The sequence below is a fragment of the Dermacentor variabilis genome, chromosome 8 (genome assembly GCF_050947875.1).
Source record: "Dermacentor variabilis isolate Ectoservices chromosome 8, ASM5094787v1, whole genome shotgun sequence".
Lineage (NCBI taxonomy): Eukaryota > Metazoa > Arthropoda > Arachnida > Ixodida > Ixodidae > Dermacentor > Dermacentor variabilis.
In genome coordinates, this window is record NC_134575.1 from 167,662,350 (window position 1) to 167,683,133 (window position 20,784).

At 43.7% G+C, this 20,784-nt stretch overlaps 2 protein-coding genes across 4 annotated transcripts; one reads left to right on the forward strand and one right to left on the reverse strand.

Moving 5' to 3' along the window:
* Positions 1-5,341: 5,341 nt before the first annotated feature.
* LOC142590712 (uncharacterized) lies at positions 5,342-11,314 on the reverse strand. Its single transcript, XM_075703129.1, has 2 exons — positions 10,857-11,314; positions 5,342-9,279 (listed from the first exon to the last, which is right to left on the reverse strand). The coding sequence occupies exons 1-2, from the start codon at positions 11,110-11,112 to the stop codon at positions 7,805-7,807; spliced, it is 1,731 nt and encodes a 576-aa protein (XP_075559244.1). The 5' UTR covers positions 11,113-11,314; the 3' UTR covers positions 5,342-7,804.
* A 67-nt stretch (positions 11,315-11,381) lies between these two features.
* Positions 11,382-16,643, forward strand: LOC142590713 (uncharacterized). Of its 3 annotated transcripts, XR_012830230.1 has the most exons (4): positions 11,493-11,631; positions 11,723-11,844; positions 11,914-12,082; positions 16,510-16,643. XR_012830230.1 is itself a non-coding variant. In XM_075703130.1 (3 exons), the coding sequence occupies exons 1-3, from the start codon at positions 11,527-11,529 to the stop codon at positions 16,601-16,603; spliced, it is 321 nt and encodes a 106-aa protein (XP_075559245.1). In that variant the 5' UTR covers positions 11,382-11,526; the 3' UTR covers positions 16,604-16,637. The 3 variants fall into 3 exon arrangements, 1 of the variants encoding a protein (XP_075559245.1); XM_075703130.1 differs by lacking the exon at positions 11,914-12,082 and having other exon boundaries at positions 11,382-11,631; positions 16,510-16,637; XR_012830231.1 differs by having other exon boundaries at positions 11,496-11,844.
* The last annotated feature ends 4,141 nt before the right edge of the window (positions 16,644-20,784 follow it).

A 20,784-nucleotide genomic window follows, 5' to 3' on the forward strand; every position in this document is an offset into this window, starting at 1 on the left:
CAGATATTGGTGCTATGGTGTAAAGTAATGAAGATATAATTTTGCATGCACATTATTTAGTCTGAAATAGAAAGATACAGCACAAACGTTACTCTTCAATCCCAATAAAAAATATGGAACTCGAGGGCTACAGATAAATCTTGAGGACCTCGGATTCTGTAATGTGCAGCTATACTTAAGTACACAAGCATTTTTGGATTCTGCCTCTACTTGGGTGCAGCTTTGTGACCTGGAATGAAAAGCCACAGCCATCGAGCTGCTGCAGTGGCGACATCACAGTAAAAGGTAATAGCGAAAAATTAAAACAATATGGCCATGCAACTTGCACATCAGATAGGTCACCTGAAGCTTCTATTTCCAATTTTTTCTGGTGTTGCATAGCACAAAAATTTTGAAAAGTGATAGTGTACAATTTTCATACATTAACAATTATGCATATCTAGTTTTTTTTTTAACCATGCAGATATTTAGCAAAAAGTTTTGAGCACAGAGAGCCCGTCGTTCTTGCAAAGGAGTTTCTAGGTGAGTAGGACACACTTTGCTGCTAATGCGAGTTTCAGAATATTAATTTTGAAAAATTCAGTCACTTTTTTATTAGTAACTTGGCGGCAGCCTTCTAAATGGCATATTTGGAGGCAGTCACATGTGAACGCACACCCTTTCTTTTTCGAAATCTCGAAAATTGCACTTATTTTGAAATATTCATTATCGCGCTCAATTGAGTACAATCAAAACTTGGTGCATCCTGCTCCACATCAGGCGGCAGTGCCCTGTCAAGAAGTGTGGGACAAAGCTTAAATGATAGCCTGACACGGCACACTGATGCACATGCTTGCCAGGCAAAGTGTGTCGTATCAGCTGCTACAGTGACTGGCCAAGATGTTGTTTCAGACTTTCTCGAGCCTGTTGTCGGGGGTGTTTCCATCTGATGAGGTAGCGGGACCTTCTTTTCTGCGCTCCCAGCACACTCGGTTCCAATATTGCCTCGATTTACCAGTGAAATTCAATGATGAATATCTTGAATTAGGTGCAACTTTCAAGATTTGTAAGAAATGAGAGTGCTATAAAATGTGACTGCCTCCAAATTTGTGGAGTTCCAAAATAGAGGAATTCCTCTGCAAGAATGCCACATTTGCAGCGCTCATAACTTTAAAACAAGAAAATCTGTATGGTAATAAAAGACACCCTGTACATATACAGTGTGCATTGGAGCATTTCATGCAACCAATATTCAAGCACCTTCTGTCTACAAAGAATTCATAAAGCAAATTTATGCTTGGAATCAGTTACGAGCACTGGAAATGCAAACACTGTGACGAACCCTGGTCACATGCCAGGCATTGTGTTGCTGCTCTCTACGTAGGGCCTATGAATAAAAACCACCTTCAACATTACACAGTAAGCTACCAATTGCTATGTGTAGGAAGACTTAGTTCTTCAAATGCAATTATGACCTAGACATTCTAAAGCTTTTCTGATAATGTACTTTTAGTGAACAAGTACCCCAAACTTGAACAACTCTGAAGCTATAATGCCATTATTATCTGAAAGATGCAGTACACATTTTTTTAACGGAGTAAGGAAACATTCATAATCGACAATGCCACCATAGACATGAGAGTCATATAATATTGCACTGCGTGCAGCAAGGATGGCACAATCTCGCACAAAAGATTAGTCTCTACCGCAGCCTTTGAGGGCTTCTTTATTATGTCTCACTTATGATGCCGTGACATGGTACGAAACCATGATGACGTAACTTATGATCATGAGTTACTCTTGAATGAAAGCTTATGCACACATGCATATTCCTGCATTGTAACTCTGGAGTGCACTTACAGTAAGGACACTGTGAAAAGAAGAAAAGGCCAACAGCAAGAACCAGGCAGCGCAGTGCTGTTTGCACCTTCTCGGCTGTTGTCGGTTTAAGTCACCTTCACTGCAGCAGAGTCGTGTTATGCGGCGAAGCATATTTAGCATCATGCAGTGAAGCATATCTGAAGTTAAAGGGGACACTGTTACGGGGCCCCTGCTGGTGCTTATGGTTACCCGACACTATCAGCTTAAGTACTCGTACTGTGACCTCTTCATGCATTTGGACAACACCAATCGCCATGTGAAAACCTCTGTTCACTGCTAATCTCGCTAAGAGCCTAAATTGTTTCCAAACTACAAATTTCACCAAGTGGCAAACTTGGCAATGCTTCTGGAACCTCTTTCTAAAGTACTTTAATACCAGGATGCTTCAATGTCAAACTGGATTAAAAACCTGGGATGAGATTGCGCAAGCTTCTAGCTTTCTGACTGTTTGCTTCACCTTCTACATCAGTGAGTAGGCAGTGTTCAATAGGCGCTCCCGCTTCACCAAGCAGACGACCGCTGACGAAAGCATGGTGAAGGCGAATAATGAGAGCGCAAGCAAACATTCAGAATGCAAGATCTCGCCCTTGGATTTAGAGAAAGGAAGGATAATTTCAACACCAAGGAACACCAACACTGGGCAACATTCATGCACCAGCTTTGTCAGTTTTTTGATGCTCCCACTACTTGTGCTGAGGTCGCGAGAAAAGCCCAGAGAGAGTATACAATTCGAGAATCATGTACCTCTTACATTGTGGATGTCCTTGCACTGTGCTAACGCATGAACACCACCACGTCTCAAAATGATCGAATGAGACATATTAAAGGCACAAACACTGTTACCTTATACGTCCTTGGTATGCAGAACCCCAGCACCTCCACCACTTCTAAGGAACCGCTTTATTCTTGCCGAGCTAGAGCTATGGCGAGGAAGAAGCGACACACACTACGTACGGATGAGGAAGATGAAGGAAAGTCACATTGCGCTCACAATATCGCTAACGTGGTAGTTTCCCAAAGGAAGCGGTCACACCACTGCGTATAAAGTGTATGCACAGGGATTCTCGTATGTCTTCCCTGTCCAAGGGACTGGTGGCAAGCACCACAAAGCAGCACTGGTCAGGTGCATTCCAATTAAATTCTTAAGAATTGAGAAAAGGCCGATTCAACACAAAGCAACGACCTGACACCCTTGCCAACAAACCTGTTGAACTGGCATTAAGTTTCAGATATTTGCGGCCACACATATGTAAACCAATGGGCAAGGTTCTGACTGGTGTTGTAGAAGTCGCGGGGCGCTTTTTTCGTTGCGACGATAGATCGGATTCATTTACAAGTAGTGCTCAAGGAGGGCACATGTAACCGGCAAACAGAGGCCTCAGGAGAGCACTAGATTATAATCAAGGAGGCGGCAGGGTACCCAAGGGGCAGCGGAGGGATCAAAACTGGAAGCAGGGCGGTCCCAAACTGGAAGCAGGTTATGTTGCCCCAACTCACGGACCACCCTGACTCCAGCCTTGTCCGCGAAAGCGGACAGCTGATCTTAAAATGCGTCAGAAAATTCGGAAAGTACGACTTGCACACAGCCTACAGACATCAAGATATACTACTAGCACGCGCAGGCCTCGGCGAGCCCCAACCCATGGACCAGTCCGCGTTCTAGCTCTCGTGTCCCCGTTACCGATTTGGTGTCCTGGAGACGCCGCCAATAATATAAAATAGTGACACGTTGTTACTAGTAAAAAACACGATTTAAGCCGCTAACGCTACGTTCAGCACTGCCGCGCCCAACAACTTCTACAACGCCTGTGAGAACTTCACCAAGCAATGGTTGTTTTTGGCAATACTAAGAACTTGTGAATTTTGTGTACCGCTCATGCTTAACTTTGTAGTGCACTGTGGCTTAGTGAAGCACTACGATTGTGTGTAGCATACGTACACATCTTACCCGATGGACGGTGAACGGGGTCTTGTACAAATATCCGCTGAAGAAGAAAAGACTACACCTTCACATGTGTTAAAACACATGCCAAACTTGAAAAAACAGACGTACAATGAACCTCCACACGTTAAAATAGCAAAAGCATCACTTAATAGTCGAAAACCACGGAGGAAGGAAACTAAGGAGAGGCCCTGACGTCACTCTTTGTGAAGCAAAAGTGAAGCCGGAAGTTGGCGTTGCTCATGGCGATGCTCCGCCTTTTGGGCCCCCCTCCTCTCTTGTTTACATCTTTCGCGAAACCACGCCGCGCTGCGCGTGGTTTCGCGCGCGGAGCGCGCGCGCTCGCGCAACATCCGGCAGAGCACGGTGCAGATAACACAGCGCAACAAGACACGGTGACTAACGCAAACCCGCCCACACAGCGCCTTTGCCACGGCACGAAACCTACCAGAGCAACACGTGTGAGCGCTCAAAACCATAACAACGCCGCCATTGTGGCCCAAAAGGCGTGGCCATACAGCAAAAGAAATAAAAAAGCTGCAAAAAAATGAGAACCTACTACGTCATTTCCGCCACACTTTTCTCCTAGCGCGCGGAGGGGGTAGGGCCTCTCCTTAGTTTCCTTCCTCCGTGTCGAAAACTATTGAAAACTTTGCAAGCGCCATGGCAAGCGCAAATCCGCCATTGCTGCTGATATTGATGTTGATCAGGCTGTCCCCTTGCGATCGAGTCGGCAAGCGCGTGGAAGCGCGTTTCTTTATTCTATGGAAGCGCAATTGGCGCAATGTAGCCAAAATAAACAAATAAAACTGTGAATCAACTCCAAATACACACACGCAAAAGAAAAATCGTCGGGATTCTCTATAACGACGTTTCCAACCCCTTGACCGATATTTCATACAGCTCGTTGCATTAATTAAAATACCTGCAGTGCATTGTTTACATAACGCGCAAAAAAAATTCTGCACTTAAGCTTACCCGCAAAAACACGCGGCGCAAATTCGTAGAACGCCACCAGTGCAGCCCCCAAGAAAATATATGACTAGTCAATAATAATAGCATATAATTATAACGTGAGCGTCGGCGCAATCAATGGAGAATTCAATTTTATTTGTTATAGAAAATCAAATGCAATGCAGTAAACAATGGATAGAATTAGGCATATAGCTTCCTGGAGTGTAAAAAAAATCTGCCTTGAAACTTGACGTGGTGACACGGCAAATTGTGGGTATACGATTGAAAATAATTGCTATAGTGTGTTCGTGTATGAGTAAGCTTCTCAAAAGGAATTTCAAGTGTTTCCATGGTATGGCAAGCTTATATCTTGATTCATCAATTTTTTTTATTCATGTTGTTCAATTATGTTTAAAAAGCGAATTGTAAACCCCAATGGTTTTGTTTTTTACCGGGGGAACAAAGAGTTGAGCCACTGTTTTGAAACAAACTTTTATTTAAAGGTAGTTACAAGTAACACCGACACCCTCGCTCATGAAAATCCCAATGGTTTTGTTTTTTACCGGGGGAAACACAGAGTTGAGCCACTGTGTTGAAACAAAGCTTTATTTAAAGGTAGTTACAAGTAACGCCGACACCCTCGCTCATGACAAAACAACTTTCACTCGCTGTGTCCAGACACTTGGTTCAAGGTGCATGTAATGCTTCATCTCCAAGCTTTGCGTGGTTTCTTAAAGGCATTGTGAAATCTACACGGTGTTTTTATTTTGCACCTCCTCATCTCATAGCACAAGATCTGAAATGCGTGAACAAGAAGAATCAGGCCAGCACATATTCACAGAAATGAACTCTTCACAGTGCAGTTGACAAGTGCAAAAATTACAGCAGAAACTGCCAGTCACATGATATGAGCACAACATAACTGTTCTTTTTGCAGGAAAGCCTCAGTCCCATGCCGACATTAACCTATATGGTGGTCATCACTGGCAATGTTTGAAAGATTTTCATAAAATAGAGACTGAATGTCTGGAGTATTTATCATAAGGGAAGTAGAAACTCGCACATCTTCTAAACAGCCCTTTGCAGTGCTAAATGTATGCTGGCTATTGATAGTAATAAATAGTATAACTGTTACAACTGTTAAACAAGACAAAAGCTCACAGGAATATGAAGGCTTGAAGTGATAAACAGTGTTTGGAGGGGGAATGTAGCTGGAGTGAACCTTTTGAGAAAGATTTGTTTTCGTCAGTGCCGCAATTAAGTTCGGCACAGCAATCTTTATGCACGCTTAGCTCACTTTCCCACACCCTCAATGTAGGATGAAGAGGAGAATAAGAAAGTGCGTAGAATGAAGTTGAAGTGTAGAAAAGAAATGGGGAGACAGTGAAAGAGAAGGTAGGAGCACTGTTGTAGATTATTCTTCGAAGGCTACTCTTCCAAAAGAAAAAAAAGAAAAATATTAAATGTGTAAGGAAGCATTGCCAATTGTTATTATGCCTACTCAAGTAAGAGATGCACCATAAGGGATGCAATATAAAACTGATCTGATATGTAGAGTGGCCTAAAGCTTTCTGCATAGTCTTTACAATCATTATGACACTGTCTGCTGCAGCCAAATATGCAGAAGTTTTAATTGAGTGTTCATGACCAGAGCAACTTATCCAGACTGCACACAATACCACTGCATATGCCCTCTATTTTGGTAATCTGAAAAAGAAAAGTTTATTCAAATGGGCAATAAGAACATCACATGGAACACAAAATCTAGATCGAATTATGAGGCATGCCACAGTGCGGGACTCAGTAATATTTTTGACCACCTTGGGTTTTGTGATGTGCACTTAAATTCAACTACACACTTCTTTTCTTTCATTTCACCACCACTGAAATGCAGCGACCTTTGCTGGGATTGAACCCCCAAGCTCATGCTCAGCAGTGCAACATCATAACTACTGCGCTACTGAGTGTTTACACAAATTTATAAGTAGCGAAACACATTGGAGGCTTTTGCACACTGAAACACTACACACCATCCAATGCACTTCCTTACATCTATGTACAGATACTTACCAGCGGCTCATATGACAAGCATGGAGGCGTGCTCTAACACACTACCATCCAACAGCTGCCACATACCAGAGATGACCACTGGGTCTGTACCTATCTTCACAGAACACTTACCAGCAGCTCATACAACAAGCATGGAGGCATCTCTTGTGCTCTAACACACATACCATCCAGCTGTGACATATGGCTGCACACCACAGACAAAAACAGACGGGCTAATCATCAGAGACCACATGATTTGTTAACATGCGAGCCCTCAACCTGCTTCAATAAGGCATGACAGCACAGCACTACTGCACCACTTCTCTCTTCCTAACTGCACTGGAGGCTTGTTACCAGTAATCGTGTCCTGCTGACATGGTTATCTCTTGTTTCTATGTTGCTGTCCCTAAGCTGTTATTTAAGGACTTCCTTTTGAGCTTCAGTGGGCCTTGAAAGGCTAGATGATGGCTGCGACAATCTAGGGTTTCTTGTAGAGTGAAATCTTAACAGGTGCACAACTTTTTTGTTGGCTGGTTCATTTGAATGGTCTGGAATCTTTCTTTTTGGGTCACTTTCACTTTCAACAAGCATGAAAACTGGCTCAAACAAATTGTTTGCCTTCTCAGCCACACCCTCAGAGACTTCACCATCTGATATTGCCTGTCTGACCGAGTCCATTTTTGCTCTTAAGAGTGCTGAGCTTTACACTGCTTTGGCTGCTTCCAGCTTTGTTATACTCTGTACAATGTGCAATGCCCGACTTACCTCACATGATTCTTCGGGAGAGCTCTCATGGGCCTTGTTGCTGCTAGTTGGATTAGCGATGACCACACAGTGAATGTGCTTGCACACTGTAAAGTGTATAAGATGGTCATAGCAAGTGCACATGTAAGTATGCACACACACTGCACATTCCTTACACCTCAAAGGACAGCAAGCACCATCTCCCACTTTTGACACTTTATATGAGAGCCCTTTAATAGACTGAGATGGCGCAGTCTATATGCCATCTTCATTTAATTTGGCACAGCCATCTTCATTTAATTTGGCACAAGCTGCCATTTCACTGCCAGACCTGTGGTTCTTCTGAATTCTGCTCAGCTTCTTACCCTTTGCCCCTTTCATCATCTGGATAGCCCTTTTCATTAAAAAATGATTTGTCAAGTCCATGAGGGCAGAAATAAGTTTGTCACCATGCTTACTCTGTTTTCTCTCCAGCATAGTATGCTTTAACGTCCTGCGCTTGCTCTCAAGGTGCATGTTAGTGTTGACAGCTGCTCTAGTCCTAAAGCAATAGGCCCACTCTTGCGGCCTAACTGCATAGTGGTCATTGAAGTACTTCAGGAAGTCCCTCAGTTTTTCTTCCTCACTAGAAAGGAATTGCTTAAAATAATCTTCAAATGCCTTTTCCGCGAGGAACTCTAAGAGTAGCCACACACTATGGTAAACATGTGGCCTTAGCTGTTTCTCTACACACTCGAGTATCTTCTTACGCCCATTGTTATCCACATGCCAGGCACTGAGAAGTTTCTGTTGTGCAGCACCCATGACCATGGACCATGCTTTGTAGAATTGCGACGCATCATCAGAAATCAATGTCTTAGCAGCCACTTTTTTGGCCATGGCCGACTCCAGATATTTGAAGAATGCTGTCAAAGTTTGCTCGTTCATCCGGTTGCAGATGAAATAAGTTATAGCTACACCTGATCCTACTTTATCTAGCACCAGAAGAGTGGTCAGCTCAAACTGGTACTCTGTAGTTCCATGTGTGGAGTCAAGACATACAGTACCTGCAGGGCCCAATTTTCCTAGTAGCTCCTTCTGAGGCTCTGTCATCAGAACAAGAGCAAAGCCTGCTGAAGGAAATGTACCACTTGAGTCCACTGCACATTGTGCCTTGTACAGGCGGACAAGTGTTTCACCTTTTTCTTTTATCACAAGCACCCACGTGTCTACACTGATAGCGTCATTAGTGTGACAATGTTCAGGAGCAGCAATGTTCAACTGCTGTTTGATGTTATGCAGGGTTGAGCACTCTGCCAAGTGCACTGGCCTCAGCTTGGATGCCACAGATGCTCTTACTCGCTTTAGAATGGTTTTCATGGGCACACCCCTTTCTAGGTTCTCTGCTAGGCTGGCCTTTTCCTTGTCACTCATTCTCAAGTGCTGAATTTCTGGCTTATGACCATAATGGTTTCTTTGATACCTGACTTTTATGGTGGTGCCTTCAGGTGTCGGACTCTGAGTGTTGTCCATTGTGACGGTAATAAATGAAAGACATATCTTACCAGACCTACAGCTCCCCTGACTTTTCTCCCGACGGTCACTATGACCTTCCTTTTTCCTTGGCTCGCCTGACCTATTACAGTAATAGGGGATCCTTGTTTCTCCACTGGCCAGCTTTTTGGGGTCCCTGGGCAAAATGAACCAGCAGTTTTGGCTACCCTCTTCTTCTGCTTTCCATTCATGAAATTCTGTAATAAAAGCACAATATAGCATTAGATAGTGACAAGTACTATTGGGAGAGAGATGCAAACAAAAGTAATCGCTCTGAAGGCTTTGGACACGGGCTAATGTAGCATTTATTTTACTCCTTCACCTTCAACTCGACTGTGTCATGAGTTCACCCTTGATATTGCTCAAATTTATGTTAAAATTGAATTTCAAATGCAATGCGCCACAACTTGAAAAAATTTATCATATTAGTTTTGTTTTAATAAGAAACAAATATGAAACTTAAGCATGATCTATGCTCACTCCTTCCTCAATATTGAATTAGACTGTACATTCATAGCAATGCTGTTACGATAAGACAAAGACGAACTGAGAGCACGTGGTGGAAGCTACGCCCCAGAACAGTGTGAATCCCTTCTCTCAGTTTCTTCTTGAAAAGCTCCTTCTTTTCAAGAAGAGCTTGATTTTTTACTGTACATAGGGGCTTGGCAAGGGAGTGTTCCATCGTCACGCGGTTATGATCTGGCTTGGGCATGCGCCTGGTTCGAAGAGGCAGCATTATGTGCGATTTCAATAAACCAGTTGCTACTCTGCATTCGTTCTGTCTTCTTGTACGTTGGTGTCTTTTCCCAAGCGCAGTTTACGTTCACAAAAAGATGTCTTACCAAGTAGCCTCCTAACACACTCTTCTTAAAGCAAAAAGGATTGCGCGTGCGTCAAATTTCGCTATACTTTGTGAAATCTACAACCAGAGTCCTTCAATTGAAGGACTGTGGTACTACTAAAGAATTTTCCCAAAGTACGCCGGGAGACCAAGCCGCTGACAGCCGCAATTGCAAGTGTGGTCCTGGACCTACGTCGGCCTGCATTCGGACCTATTGCGGCCTGCACTGAGGCGAAGACTACACCACGCACGCAGGTAGCGCAGAGCAACGTCAGAACGCAGAGCAAATTCCTCCTCTCGTTTAAGTAAAAAAAAAAGGGGGGGGGGGTTGCGCGAGCGTCACATTTCGCTCTATTCTATGAAATGTACTGCTAAAGAGCTTGCCCACAATACGCTGGGAAACCATCCCGGCGACATCCGCAAATTCATGTATGGTCCCGGTTCTGCGTCTCTGCCGCATTGCAACGTGCACTGAAGCGAAGACTAAGCCACGCACGCATGTGGCACAGAGCAACGTCAGAACGCAGAACAGCTTACTCCTGTCGCTTAAAAAAAATAAGAAGATGTACAAACGTCAAATTTCACTCCAGTTGCTGTGCAGGATAGCAGACAATGCCAAACGTATGTCATGTAGCGCATCGCTGGGAGCGCGCACACATGACTATACTATAGATGGATAAACAAACAAATTATATTTAACGAGGACACAAACTTCAAAATACCCAAGGAAATAAATTAGGCACCTGCGCAAAAGCTGCTCTTCGCGAAACAGATGGAGAAAGAGAAAACAAAGGCCCGCAAAGCATAAACAACTGCCTTTTTGGAAGCACACTGCGCAACAAGAAATTAAAAAAAAGTCCAAGATATAATATTGCGTTTAAACGTCATTTGCTCACGATGACTGAGAATAAATTTAATAAAACTGTTCCTCACCCTTACTGTTCCGGAACACCAGGTGCACGTCAGCCTTGAAGTTGTGCGCAGCGATCTGGTGCACCGAATACTTCTCCATTGTAGGCAGGGAAGTGCCACATACGTCGCATTTCATCAATTTCTTGACATCCACGGCCATTTTGTGAACGTTCCTGATGTGTTGCAGCATGTTCTTCCTCTGTATGAATAGTTTGCTGCAAAATTCGCAGCGACGATCGTCATCGCCGATGGCAGCTCGATCACAGACGTGCGCCATTCCGACATTGCACGCACTAGGGTTGTTGGATAATCCGGCAGCAATACAGGGAAGAAACCTCTCCAATCACGTGACACACTAGGTATTCAGTGGCCCCATAGGGACAGTTGGAAACCAACTTAGGGAACCAACATCCAGGAACGCAGGGTCACGTGGATGCTGCCTTCTATTGTTCACCGGCCTCAGCCGGCCTGCGGGGAAACGCATGTCTATAGTATATGTATGGTTCTAGTAGGGTGGCTAGAAGGGGAGAAGCATCTCCCCGCAGGCTGGCTGTACCCGGTTTGGAGGCAAACCGGATGTGACGTAAGCCAGTGGCGTACTCCCTGCCCCCAGATAGGTACTTGTACGCCTAGGGAAGGACGCTGCTAGGTGCTGCTGGTAAATCCCTGTGGTGTGTGCCGGCCACATGCCATGCACATGCGGCCACTGCCGGCTCACGTAGGTTCGTTCGCGTGGTCTTGTTACGCCTCGCTGGATCGTGTTCAGTCATGCCGTCCTTGCGCGGCGTCATTGTCGGTGAGTCAGGTTAAATTCTTAAATAGGTCGCGCCTGCGCCTAATTGAGTCTATGAAAGCCTGCACATTCAGTTTTGTGGGCTACAATGCAGTGCGGCTGGCGTGAGCTGTCTCCACGATGCGCTTCGAGCGTGTCGATTTCGCCGTTCTTTATGTTGGCGGAAACGACCTTGAAAGCAACATGGATCCACAAGAAATATGCGACAACATCAAGGTAAGTCTACTGAAATCACAAAATTTGAAACAATAAGCGCTAATAGTTGTGTTGTCTCTTAAATTTTAGGCCTTGATTGTTCAACGAGACGGCCCCCGTCGTGCTGGTTTTCAAGGTGCTCCCTCGCTGCGTAGAACATGCTGATGCGGAAAAGAAAATGCAAAATCGTCGCTTGCTCAACCGCAAACTGACGGCTACGCTGAAGCGCATGCCGTGTCTGCAGAATTTGAACCCCGAGGTATGGACCCCCCTTTTCCCAGCGGCATGCCGCTACATACCGTCAGGAACACGCTTGGCTTTTTTCTGACTCGGTAAAAAATGTTTCACTTTTTCTCGCTGCTCGCTGCGGAAGAAATGCGGACCGTTTGTCGTAGTTGTGTCTCCATTACAGGGTGGCATTACTGCGGTGAACAAAGCAAGTGTTGCCGTACATACTCTGCGCATTTCACCCTTTGTTGGGCGGTCGGAAAATATTGGTCCCACTTTTCAGGGCAACTTCGCTACTCTGTAGCGGTGAAGTGTAATTTCTACCATTGAACATTCCTGTGTAGATATGTTTCTGAATCACGTTAAGCACATTTTTTCGTCCATTTCTTTGTCAAACAACGCGATAGAGCGATTGCGCAGATTGTTTACTTCCCGTTCTACAATGTTTATTTTATTCTATTCTATCGCCTTCCTTCAAACCACCACAGCGGCAAATGGACTCTTTTTATCGAAATTCCGTGTTGTCATATAAGCTGAATTTTGGTGCGGTTAGGTGTCTAAATTTCTCGTGCCCACAGCTACCAAAACAGGTGATCAAATTATTAGCATCGCGAACAAATCGCATTCCTACATATGCGAGCTGCTACATACGAGCCCTCAAGAATTTTCAAGAAGCATCTTTTTTTCTAAGAACCCTTGTGATATCGGAAAGCCCTGATTGAGGATTCTCATACAAAGCATGCTCAGTAAGTATAATGAAAACGTGCACAAACAATGTATACTGTACTGGGTACTCTGGCTGCTTGTAATCACATTACAGGTGACCACGAGTAGGTAGAAACGGGCCTTGAGGCTGTATAGTGGGATGTAATATTCCCACTTTTCGCTATTACAGAATCGTAGTCAGCTTTGAGATTTTACGTTATGTGAAAAATACTTCATAAAAAGAAAAAGCACTTGTAATGTCTCGGACACAAAGCGGCCTGTTCTCTGCTTGCGTCTATGAAAGGGTTAAGATGCACACACTATTCAAAGGTCGCATTAAGGAAGAAATGAACGGCACCGTACTGCCTTCATTTCTTCAAACCCTTCAACAAAGCTTGAACAAGAAATGCACGCGAGGGTGTCACTACAGACAGCTGCGGCAACACTGACGCATGCGCGAGAATATAAAATGAGGTGCAGCTGTGCGGTGCACGCTGCCGTGAAGTTCGAATTAGTTTCCCCCTTGCGAAACTACCGGAAAGGATATATTGCACCCATCGGTGTTAATATATTTTCTTGTTTTCATCCAACATACACATCCCCGTTAAATCAAATAGATCACTGTAGATGGTGGCCACAAGCATATTACAAGAACTGTGAATTGGAAGCTCTTGGCTGCCTGTGGCACAAAGTCATGCAAGGGTACATGTAGTCTTTGTGTGCACATTGACTTCATGTTTTACTAATTTGACTGGCTCCTATTGCACTCTGGCTGAATAGCAATAACACACAGGCCACTTTACGTTCGAATTACTTGAAAGTCTGCGAAAGCTGAAGGTACATTCATAAAAGTTCATAAGTCCATGGCATTAGTGAAAAAAAATCTAAACCTTTTCTGGTACAGCTGTGCGTTGTCAGAAGTGGCTCGATGCATTGCAGTGATTGAACAGGCACATATTGGCTGTACCACTTGGATTTCAGCCTGCATACGTTGGCTGGACAAAAAATTCTACCATATTTTACCTCCAAACTTTTGCTCACGAGTGGAAAGCGCTGTTTCTGTTGTAAATAGATATGGCTTGCACACAAGGTATGTGCATGCTAAGTGTCTTGGTAAAGAAAAGTAAAGGTATGCTGCATGAAGAGAAGGTGCTGCAGCCACATAACCTGACCTTTGATCTTCATTATACTCGCAGATTGAAGGGATGGAACTAAGTGCGTGTCTTTTAAATGCTTGATTTCAGCCAGTTAAATTTGCCAACACGGGGATTCAAACCACTGGTGTCCATCTGCTGTTGGGCTGAACTCTCAATTTAGTGAGAATACTAACCACTGCGTTCATTGGTGCTGACAGATATCAAGTCAGTTGTAGCTTGGCATTACTGTATTACGTCGCCAAAATGCTAGAGAACCACTTGAGATCCTTCGATGTCAGCATCCTCATAATCAGTGGGCACCCCATAAGAAAAATAGGTCAATCTTGGATGGTATCCTTGCAAGTGTGAGAAGGCTAGGCCACAGAAACTCGCGTTTCTGATTTGTGCACTATTCAGCCACGTTAAAATGTGGGTAGCCTAGACATCTAAAAGACGAGGAGCAAGCAAATTGAATGCAGCTACCAAGCAAAAAATGTGGAAGCGTAAGCTGTTGATTTTCTTACTCTAAAGGCACGTTCACACTGAAGACAAAGCGGCTAAACCGGGCAAAGCTCTTGGCCAGGCGGATAAAAGCAGGCGTTAAACGAGGCTATAACGAGGCGGCAAGCCCGATCGCTCGCGGACCACTTTTTTTTTCCGCCCGCCAGAGCTGTCCGCTTTGCCGCAGCCAATCAGAACACCAGACGACGGTGGCGTGATGACGACGGTGATGTGTGCGCGATAAGGTCGTGACCGGTGCCACGAGACGGCGACAATTAAGTGCGCCACAAAAACGTTTGATGCTCCGCCTCGGCGGTGCGGGCAGCCAGGCAAGCCGTCCAGTATACAGGGTGTTTCAGCTAATTTGTGCTGAGGCTTTAAAAGAGAAATACGGAAAGAAACTAGGCCTGCAGTACTCAAATGCAATCAATTCAGTAAACTACCCTTTTGAGCAACTTTAATACTTACAGCTCATTCAGAAACATCTGCTTTATTTTATGAAGATAGCTGCTGTGGTTATTTTTTCAGGACAAAAGAAAGTGCACAAGATTGAAAAAAGTACCATGCAACTATGCACTTTTGAGCAGTGATGAACAAATGAACAATGCGGCATGCAGACAGGATGTAAAAAATATGCAGATCCGACACACTGAAGATTATGTAACCAGCTTTCTTTGCTGCTTCTGTTCATTGATGGCATTTGCCAGTGATATGTTAAATGTTACCTTGCATGCACCACTTGTGTTTGTAGTACAGAGCTCACAGGCAGACGTGCACTCCGATGCTCAAGGTGGTGTTGTGCACCATCCATATCCTGTGAGAGTAGTGGCACTGTCATTCCCTCGCATGGCGCATCGCATAGCGGGTGACGTAGAGAAATCCGTTTATTTAATCCTTAGGAGAAATAGTTGCTGCCACGTCCTGTGCCCGACAGAGTAGCGCCTGCTGGCCACCCAGGCTTCTGTCATGCAGCATGGCCTCCCAGTGTTGCAGTGTAGGGACATTGAAGTTTTGATGCTGGACCACCACTTGCATACTGTCATTTTGAGGCCGTGGTGCTGTATTGCAGCTTTGCATCTGCACATCCTGTGTCAATTGCTGGCATGGACACACTTGCCGTGTTTATTTTTTCAGAAATAGCATAAACATGCCATACCACACCTTGAACTATCATTATAATATTTTTAGTTTGCCACCACAACTGTCACCATGTCTAGTTGTAGTGTTTTTCTTTTAAAGAGACTCTATACGAAGAATGCTTTCTGATGGCATCTTTACCTTCTCGTATGATCATTCAGCGAGCACAAAGTGATGCAGCTTCTGCAATGCTTTTGCCTATTCCTTCCAGGCACACTACTCTCAATGTATCATTTGCGCTGAAATAGAATACCGCCCATTGCTCAAAGCAGCTTCAATATAGATTCCAATCGGAAGAATAGGCATACTTGTGGCAGTATATGGCTTTCTATAGCCATAAAAGGCAAGCTAGCATAGTGGGGCATCTCAATGCTTGTAAAAGCATTCAACTGCATGTATCTCGAAATAACTAAGCTCAAGCAGACACTGTCAAAATTCGTGCTTGTCACGGTGAGTTGGTGCGGGAACTTGAAGGTGTCGCTTTTCCTTCATTTTTGTGTGTCTCAAGTTTTTGGTAAGGCTCTTGCCACAGCAAAGTTGCACTTGTGGTATTTTAGAAGGGTAATTTACTAATCACCTAGGCGATGTCATTTCCTTCATTTGGTTGCACTTTGTGCATCAGTACAATAAATAGGTCAAACGGCTTAATACGAAATGTTGTCAGGCCATTTTGGCACAACACTTGTGGATAGCATTTTGGTGTGGCTTGGGCGAGACTGAAAGAGAGAAATTGACACATACAAGCACAAAGGCCAGGCACTGTTCCCTTGTGGCCTGCACAACCACTAGAATAGCAGCTAGTCTTATCAATCCATACTGAGTATCACAAAGTGTAACTTTGCAAGAACTGTAGCTTGGTTGATGAGACAAGGCACTTACAGCTGTAGCTGAAACATGTGTGATCAACATGTACAAGGTTACAATACTCTACACCCTTTTTGTATTTAAGTTTTTAACTTTGCCCACAATCTGATTACAGCTTTCCAGAGTTCCTTGGAAAATCCTCCCATGCACCTACCATGTGGCGTGCAAGATGGCAGCAGCAGCAGCTGTGGGAACAGTTGAAGAGGTGAAGAAAGGTCCACTTTATAATAGGTTGTATGTAAATAAAACTGATTGAACTCAACCGATTCGGCTTCCATTTTTGTCAAGACAATTGTCAGCAAAGCAATGGAGCAATTTCAATGGGCGATACTAATAAATAGTGCATAGAAATTCTTGGAAGCCCCGTCAGCTTTCTTGCTGTTAACAGGCTGTGCTGGTGAGGTGGTTTAGGCAGGGAATGCCAATTCATGAGGGATGGTCATGGCCACCATGTTCAATGTATGTGCAGCATTAATCAGTTCTCTAGACCGAGTGCACTAATGTCATGGCAGGCCAGCACTTTGTCACATGATACATTTTCGAACCTCGCATGCTTTCTTTGGGGCTGAGAAAATTAACGAAGCATGAAACTAAAATCGGCATGTTGCAGTTTTCAATTAACCATCACTGCATTTGTCCATTCTTGAAACAAATTTTATTGTACCAAATGCATACAGAATGAATTTGTGGAATATCCAAAGTACATTTTGCTTGTTTTGGTCAAGCAGCTGGCAGAACAAAACCACAAAGTTCCAAAGCAGAAAGGTAACACTTTTGAAGTACACAATTGGTGAAACAGTGTTGCTAACACACGAGTGCAAAACTTGCCGATTAAAAAAAGAAGGGAGCTGCTACACACCACTTGGTTCCTTGACCATTCATTTTTTTTCTTTTGTGGCTGATTTTTAAAAATCCTTGCTATAGCAAATGCAAGGACATCAGAAAATCAACGCACAACAGATATTGGTGCTATGGTGTAAAGTAATGAAGATATAATTTTGCATGCACATTATTTAGTCTGAAATAGAGGGATACAGTACAAACATTACTCTTCAATCCCAATAAAAATATGGAACTCGTGGGCTACACGAGGGCTACGGATAAATCTTGAGGGCCTCGGCTTCTGTAATGTGCAGCTATACTTAAGTACACAAGCATTTTTGGATTCTGCCTCTACCTGGGTGCAGCTTTGTGACCTGGAATGAAAAGCCACAGCCATCGAGCTGCTGCAGTGGCGACATCACAGTAAAAGGTAATAGCGAAAAATTAAAACAATAATATGGCCATGCAACTTGCACATCAGATAGGTCACCTGAAGCTTCTATTTCCAATTTTTCTGGTGTTGCATAGAAGGACAAAAATTTTGAAAAGTAATAGTGTACGATTTTCATACATTAACAAGTATGCATATGTAGTTTTTTTTTAACCATGCTGATATTTAGCAAAAAGTTTTGAGCACGGAGAGCCCGGCGTTTTTGCAAAGGAGTTTCTAGGTGAGGTGGACACACTTTGCTGCTAATGCTAGTTTCAGAAAATTAATGTTGAAAAATTCAGTCGCTTTTTTATTAGTAACTTGGCGGCAGCCTTCTAAATGGCATATTTGGAGGCAGTCGCATGTGAACGCACACCCTTTCTTTTTCTAAATCTCGAAATTTCACTTATTCTGAAATATTGATTATCGCGCTCAATTGAGTGCAATCAAAACTTGGTGCATCCTCCTCCACATCAGGCGGCAGTGCCCTGTCAAGAAGTATGGGACAAAGCTTAAATGATAGCCTGACATGGCACACTGACGCACATGCTTGCCAGGCAAAGTGTGTCGTATCAGCAGCTACAATGACTGGCCAAGATGTTTCCATCTGATGAGATAGCGGGACCTTCTTTTCTGCGCTCCCAGCACACTCGGTTCCAATATTGCCTCGATTTACCAGTGAAATTCAATGATGAATATCTTGAATTAGGTGCAACTTTCAAGATTTGTAAGAAATGAGAGTGCATTAAAATGTGACTGCCTCCAAATTTGTGGAGTTCCAAAATAGAGGAATTCCTCTGCAAGAATGCCACATTTGCCGTACTCATAACTTTGAAACAAGAAAATCTGTACGGTAATAAAAGACACCCTGTACGTATACAGTGTGCATTAGAGCATTTCATGCAACCAATATTGAAGCACCTTCTGTCTACAAAGAATTCATAAAGCAAATTTATGCATTAAGACTGGAATCAGTTACGAGCACTGGAAATGCAAACACTGTTACGAACCCTGGTCACATGCCAGGCATTGTGTTGCTGCTCTCTGCGTAGGGCCTATGAATAAAAATCACCTTCAACATCGTACAGTAAGCTACCAATTGCTATGTGTAGGAAGACTTGCAGTTCTTCAAATGCAATTATGACCTAGACATTCTAAAGCTTTTCTAATAGTGTACTTTTAGTGAACAAGTACCCCAAACTTGAACAACTCTGAAGCTATAATGCCATTATTATCTGAAAGATGCACTACACATTTTTTTAATGCAGTAAGGAAACATTCATAATCGACAATGCCACCATAGACATGAGAGTCATATAATATTGCACTGTGTGCAGCGCAAGGATAGCACAATCTCGCACAAAACATTAGTCTCTCCCGCAGCCTTTGAGGCCCCCTTTATTATGTCTCGCTTATGATGCCGTGACATGGTACGAAACCATGATGACGTAACTTATGATCATGAGTTACTCTTGAATGAAAGCTTGTGCACACATGCATATTCCTGCATTGTAATTCTGGAGTGCACTTACAGTAAGGACACTGTGAAAAGAAGAAAAGGCCAACAGCAAGGACCAGGCAGCGCAGTGCTATTTGCACCTTCTCGGCTGTTGTCGGTTTAAGTCACCTTCACAGCAGCAGAGTCGTGTTATGCGGCGAAGCATATTTATCATCATGCAGTGAAGCATATCTGAAGTTAAAGGGGACACTGTCACGGGGCCCCTGCTGGTGCTTATGGTTACCCGACACTATCAGCTTAAGTACTCGTACTGTGACCTCTTCATGCATTTGGACAACACCAATCGCCATGTGAAAACCTCTGTTAACTGCTAATCTCGCTAAGAGCCTAAATTGTTTCCAAACTACAAATTTCACCAAGTGGCAAACTTGGCAATGCTTCTGGAACCTCATTCTCAAGTACTTTAATACTACCAGGATGCTTCAATGTCAAACTGGATTGAAAACCTGGGATGAGATTGCGCAAGCTTCTAGCTTTCTGACTGTTTGCTTCACCTTCTACATCAGTGAGTAGGCAGTGTTCAATAGGCGCTCCCGCTTCACCAAGCAGATGACCGCTGACGAAAGCACGGTGAAGGCAAATAATGAGAGCGCAAGCAAACATTCAGAATGCAAGATCTCGCCCTTGGATTTAGAGAAAGGAAGGATAATTTCAACACCAAGGAACCCAAGTATGCGTTCAACAACAAAAGCTTCTGAACGGGCCACTTCCACATCAGCACTGCGGAAAGACTGATGAGCTTATCACCCAGCAGAAATTTTCACTCGTGGCAGAAATTTTCACTGCCACAATCGCAGGTTCAAAGATATTTGCATGATGACATTTTGGGCCAAAAAGAAGATCCGTTTGAGTGATGGTGTAAGCGTGGTGCCCACTGTTGGCTCGGCTTGTGAAGAGCGACCTGCTGATACCAGACACTCTAAGCAGCTCTTTTCGATGTCTGAATCGATGGTGACATGCACTAGGTGTCACTGCTCTTTGAACATGTTGAGCTGTTGTCCTTGCTTCATGAAACATTAAGTAACTACAGTTATGACATTGTCAAACAAAAGTGTTGTATTAGAGAATTTTGTTAACCACGAAGCATAATATCCCTGTACATTATTTGCTATGCAGTAAGCTATTTTGCACCTCTGGTTGGTGAAAAAAAATGGATTTTTGCAATAGCAGTAGTATTCATATTCGAAAAATATTCGCTTCGCACTTAGGTTTCATTATTCGAATTAGCTTTGAAATTGAAAAATTCATATTTCCACACCCATAGTTTTGCTCAAATACCTGGAGCATAAGTCATTTGAGGACGTAACTTCAGGATTAGCAACAGTATGCCACCAAAGAGTCAACACAGTTCAAATTTTTTTACATTCTTTTACAATTGTTTCCTAATGTACATTCATTAAAACCATCTTAAGCCTCAATAATTGACTAAACTAAACTTTGATAACAGCTGCATGCTTGGATCGAACGGTGCATGTTCCGGCCACTCTAGGGGTAGCAGTTTAGGGGAAAAAATATCCGTTACTTAGGAATTCCACTTGGTGACCTTGTGCAGAGAAACCCCGGCTGGACCTTACCATCTGAAGCTGCTGCACAATGGCTATCACTGGCTTTTTTGGTGT

What these genes read in the sequence shown, in the direction of transcription:
- LOC142590712 (XM_075703129.1), bottom strand. Translation starts at nt 11,112, where the DNA reads ATGGCGCACGTCTGTGATCGAGCTGCCATCGGCGATGACGATCGTCGC. An exon ending in GGTGTTCCGGAACAGTAAGG is followed by an intron (nt 9,280 to 10,856) that starts GTGAGGAACAGT and finishes CTTTTATTACAG; the next exon opens with AATTTCATGAATGGAAAGCA.
- LOC142590713 (XM_075703130.1), top strand. Translation starts at nt 11,527, where the DNA reads ATGCACATGCGGCCACTGCCGGCTCACGTAGGTTCGTTCGCGTGGTCT. An exon ending in CTTGCGCGGCGTCATTGTCG is followed by an intron (nt 11,632 to 11,722) that starts GTGAGTCAGGTT and finishes GCTACAATGCAG; the next exon opens with TGCGGCTGGCGTGAGCTGTC. An exon ending in AAATATGCGACAACATCAAG is followed by an intron (nt 11,845 to 16,509) that starts GTAAGTCTACTG and finishes ATCTGATTACAG; the next exon opens with CTTTCCAGAGTTCCTTGGAA.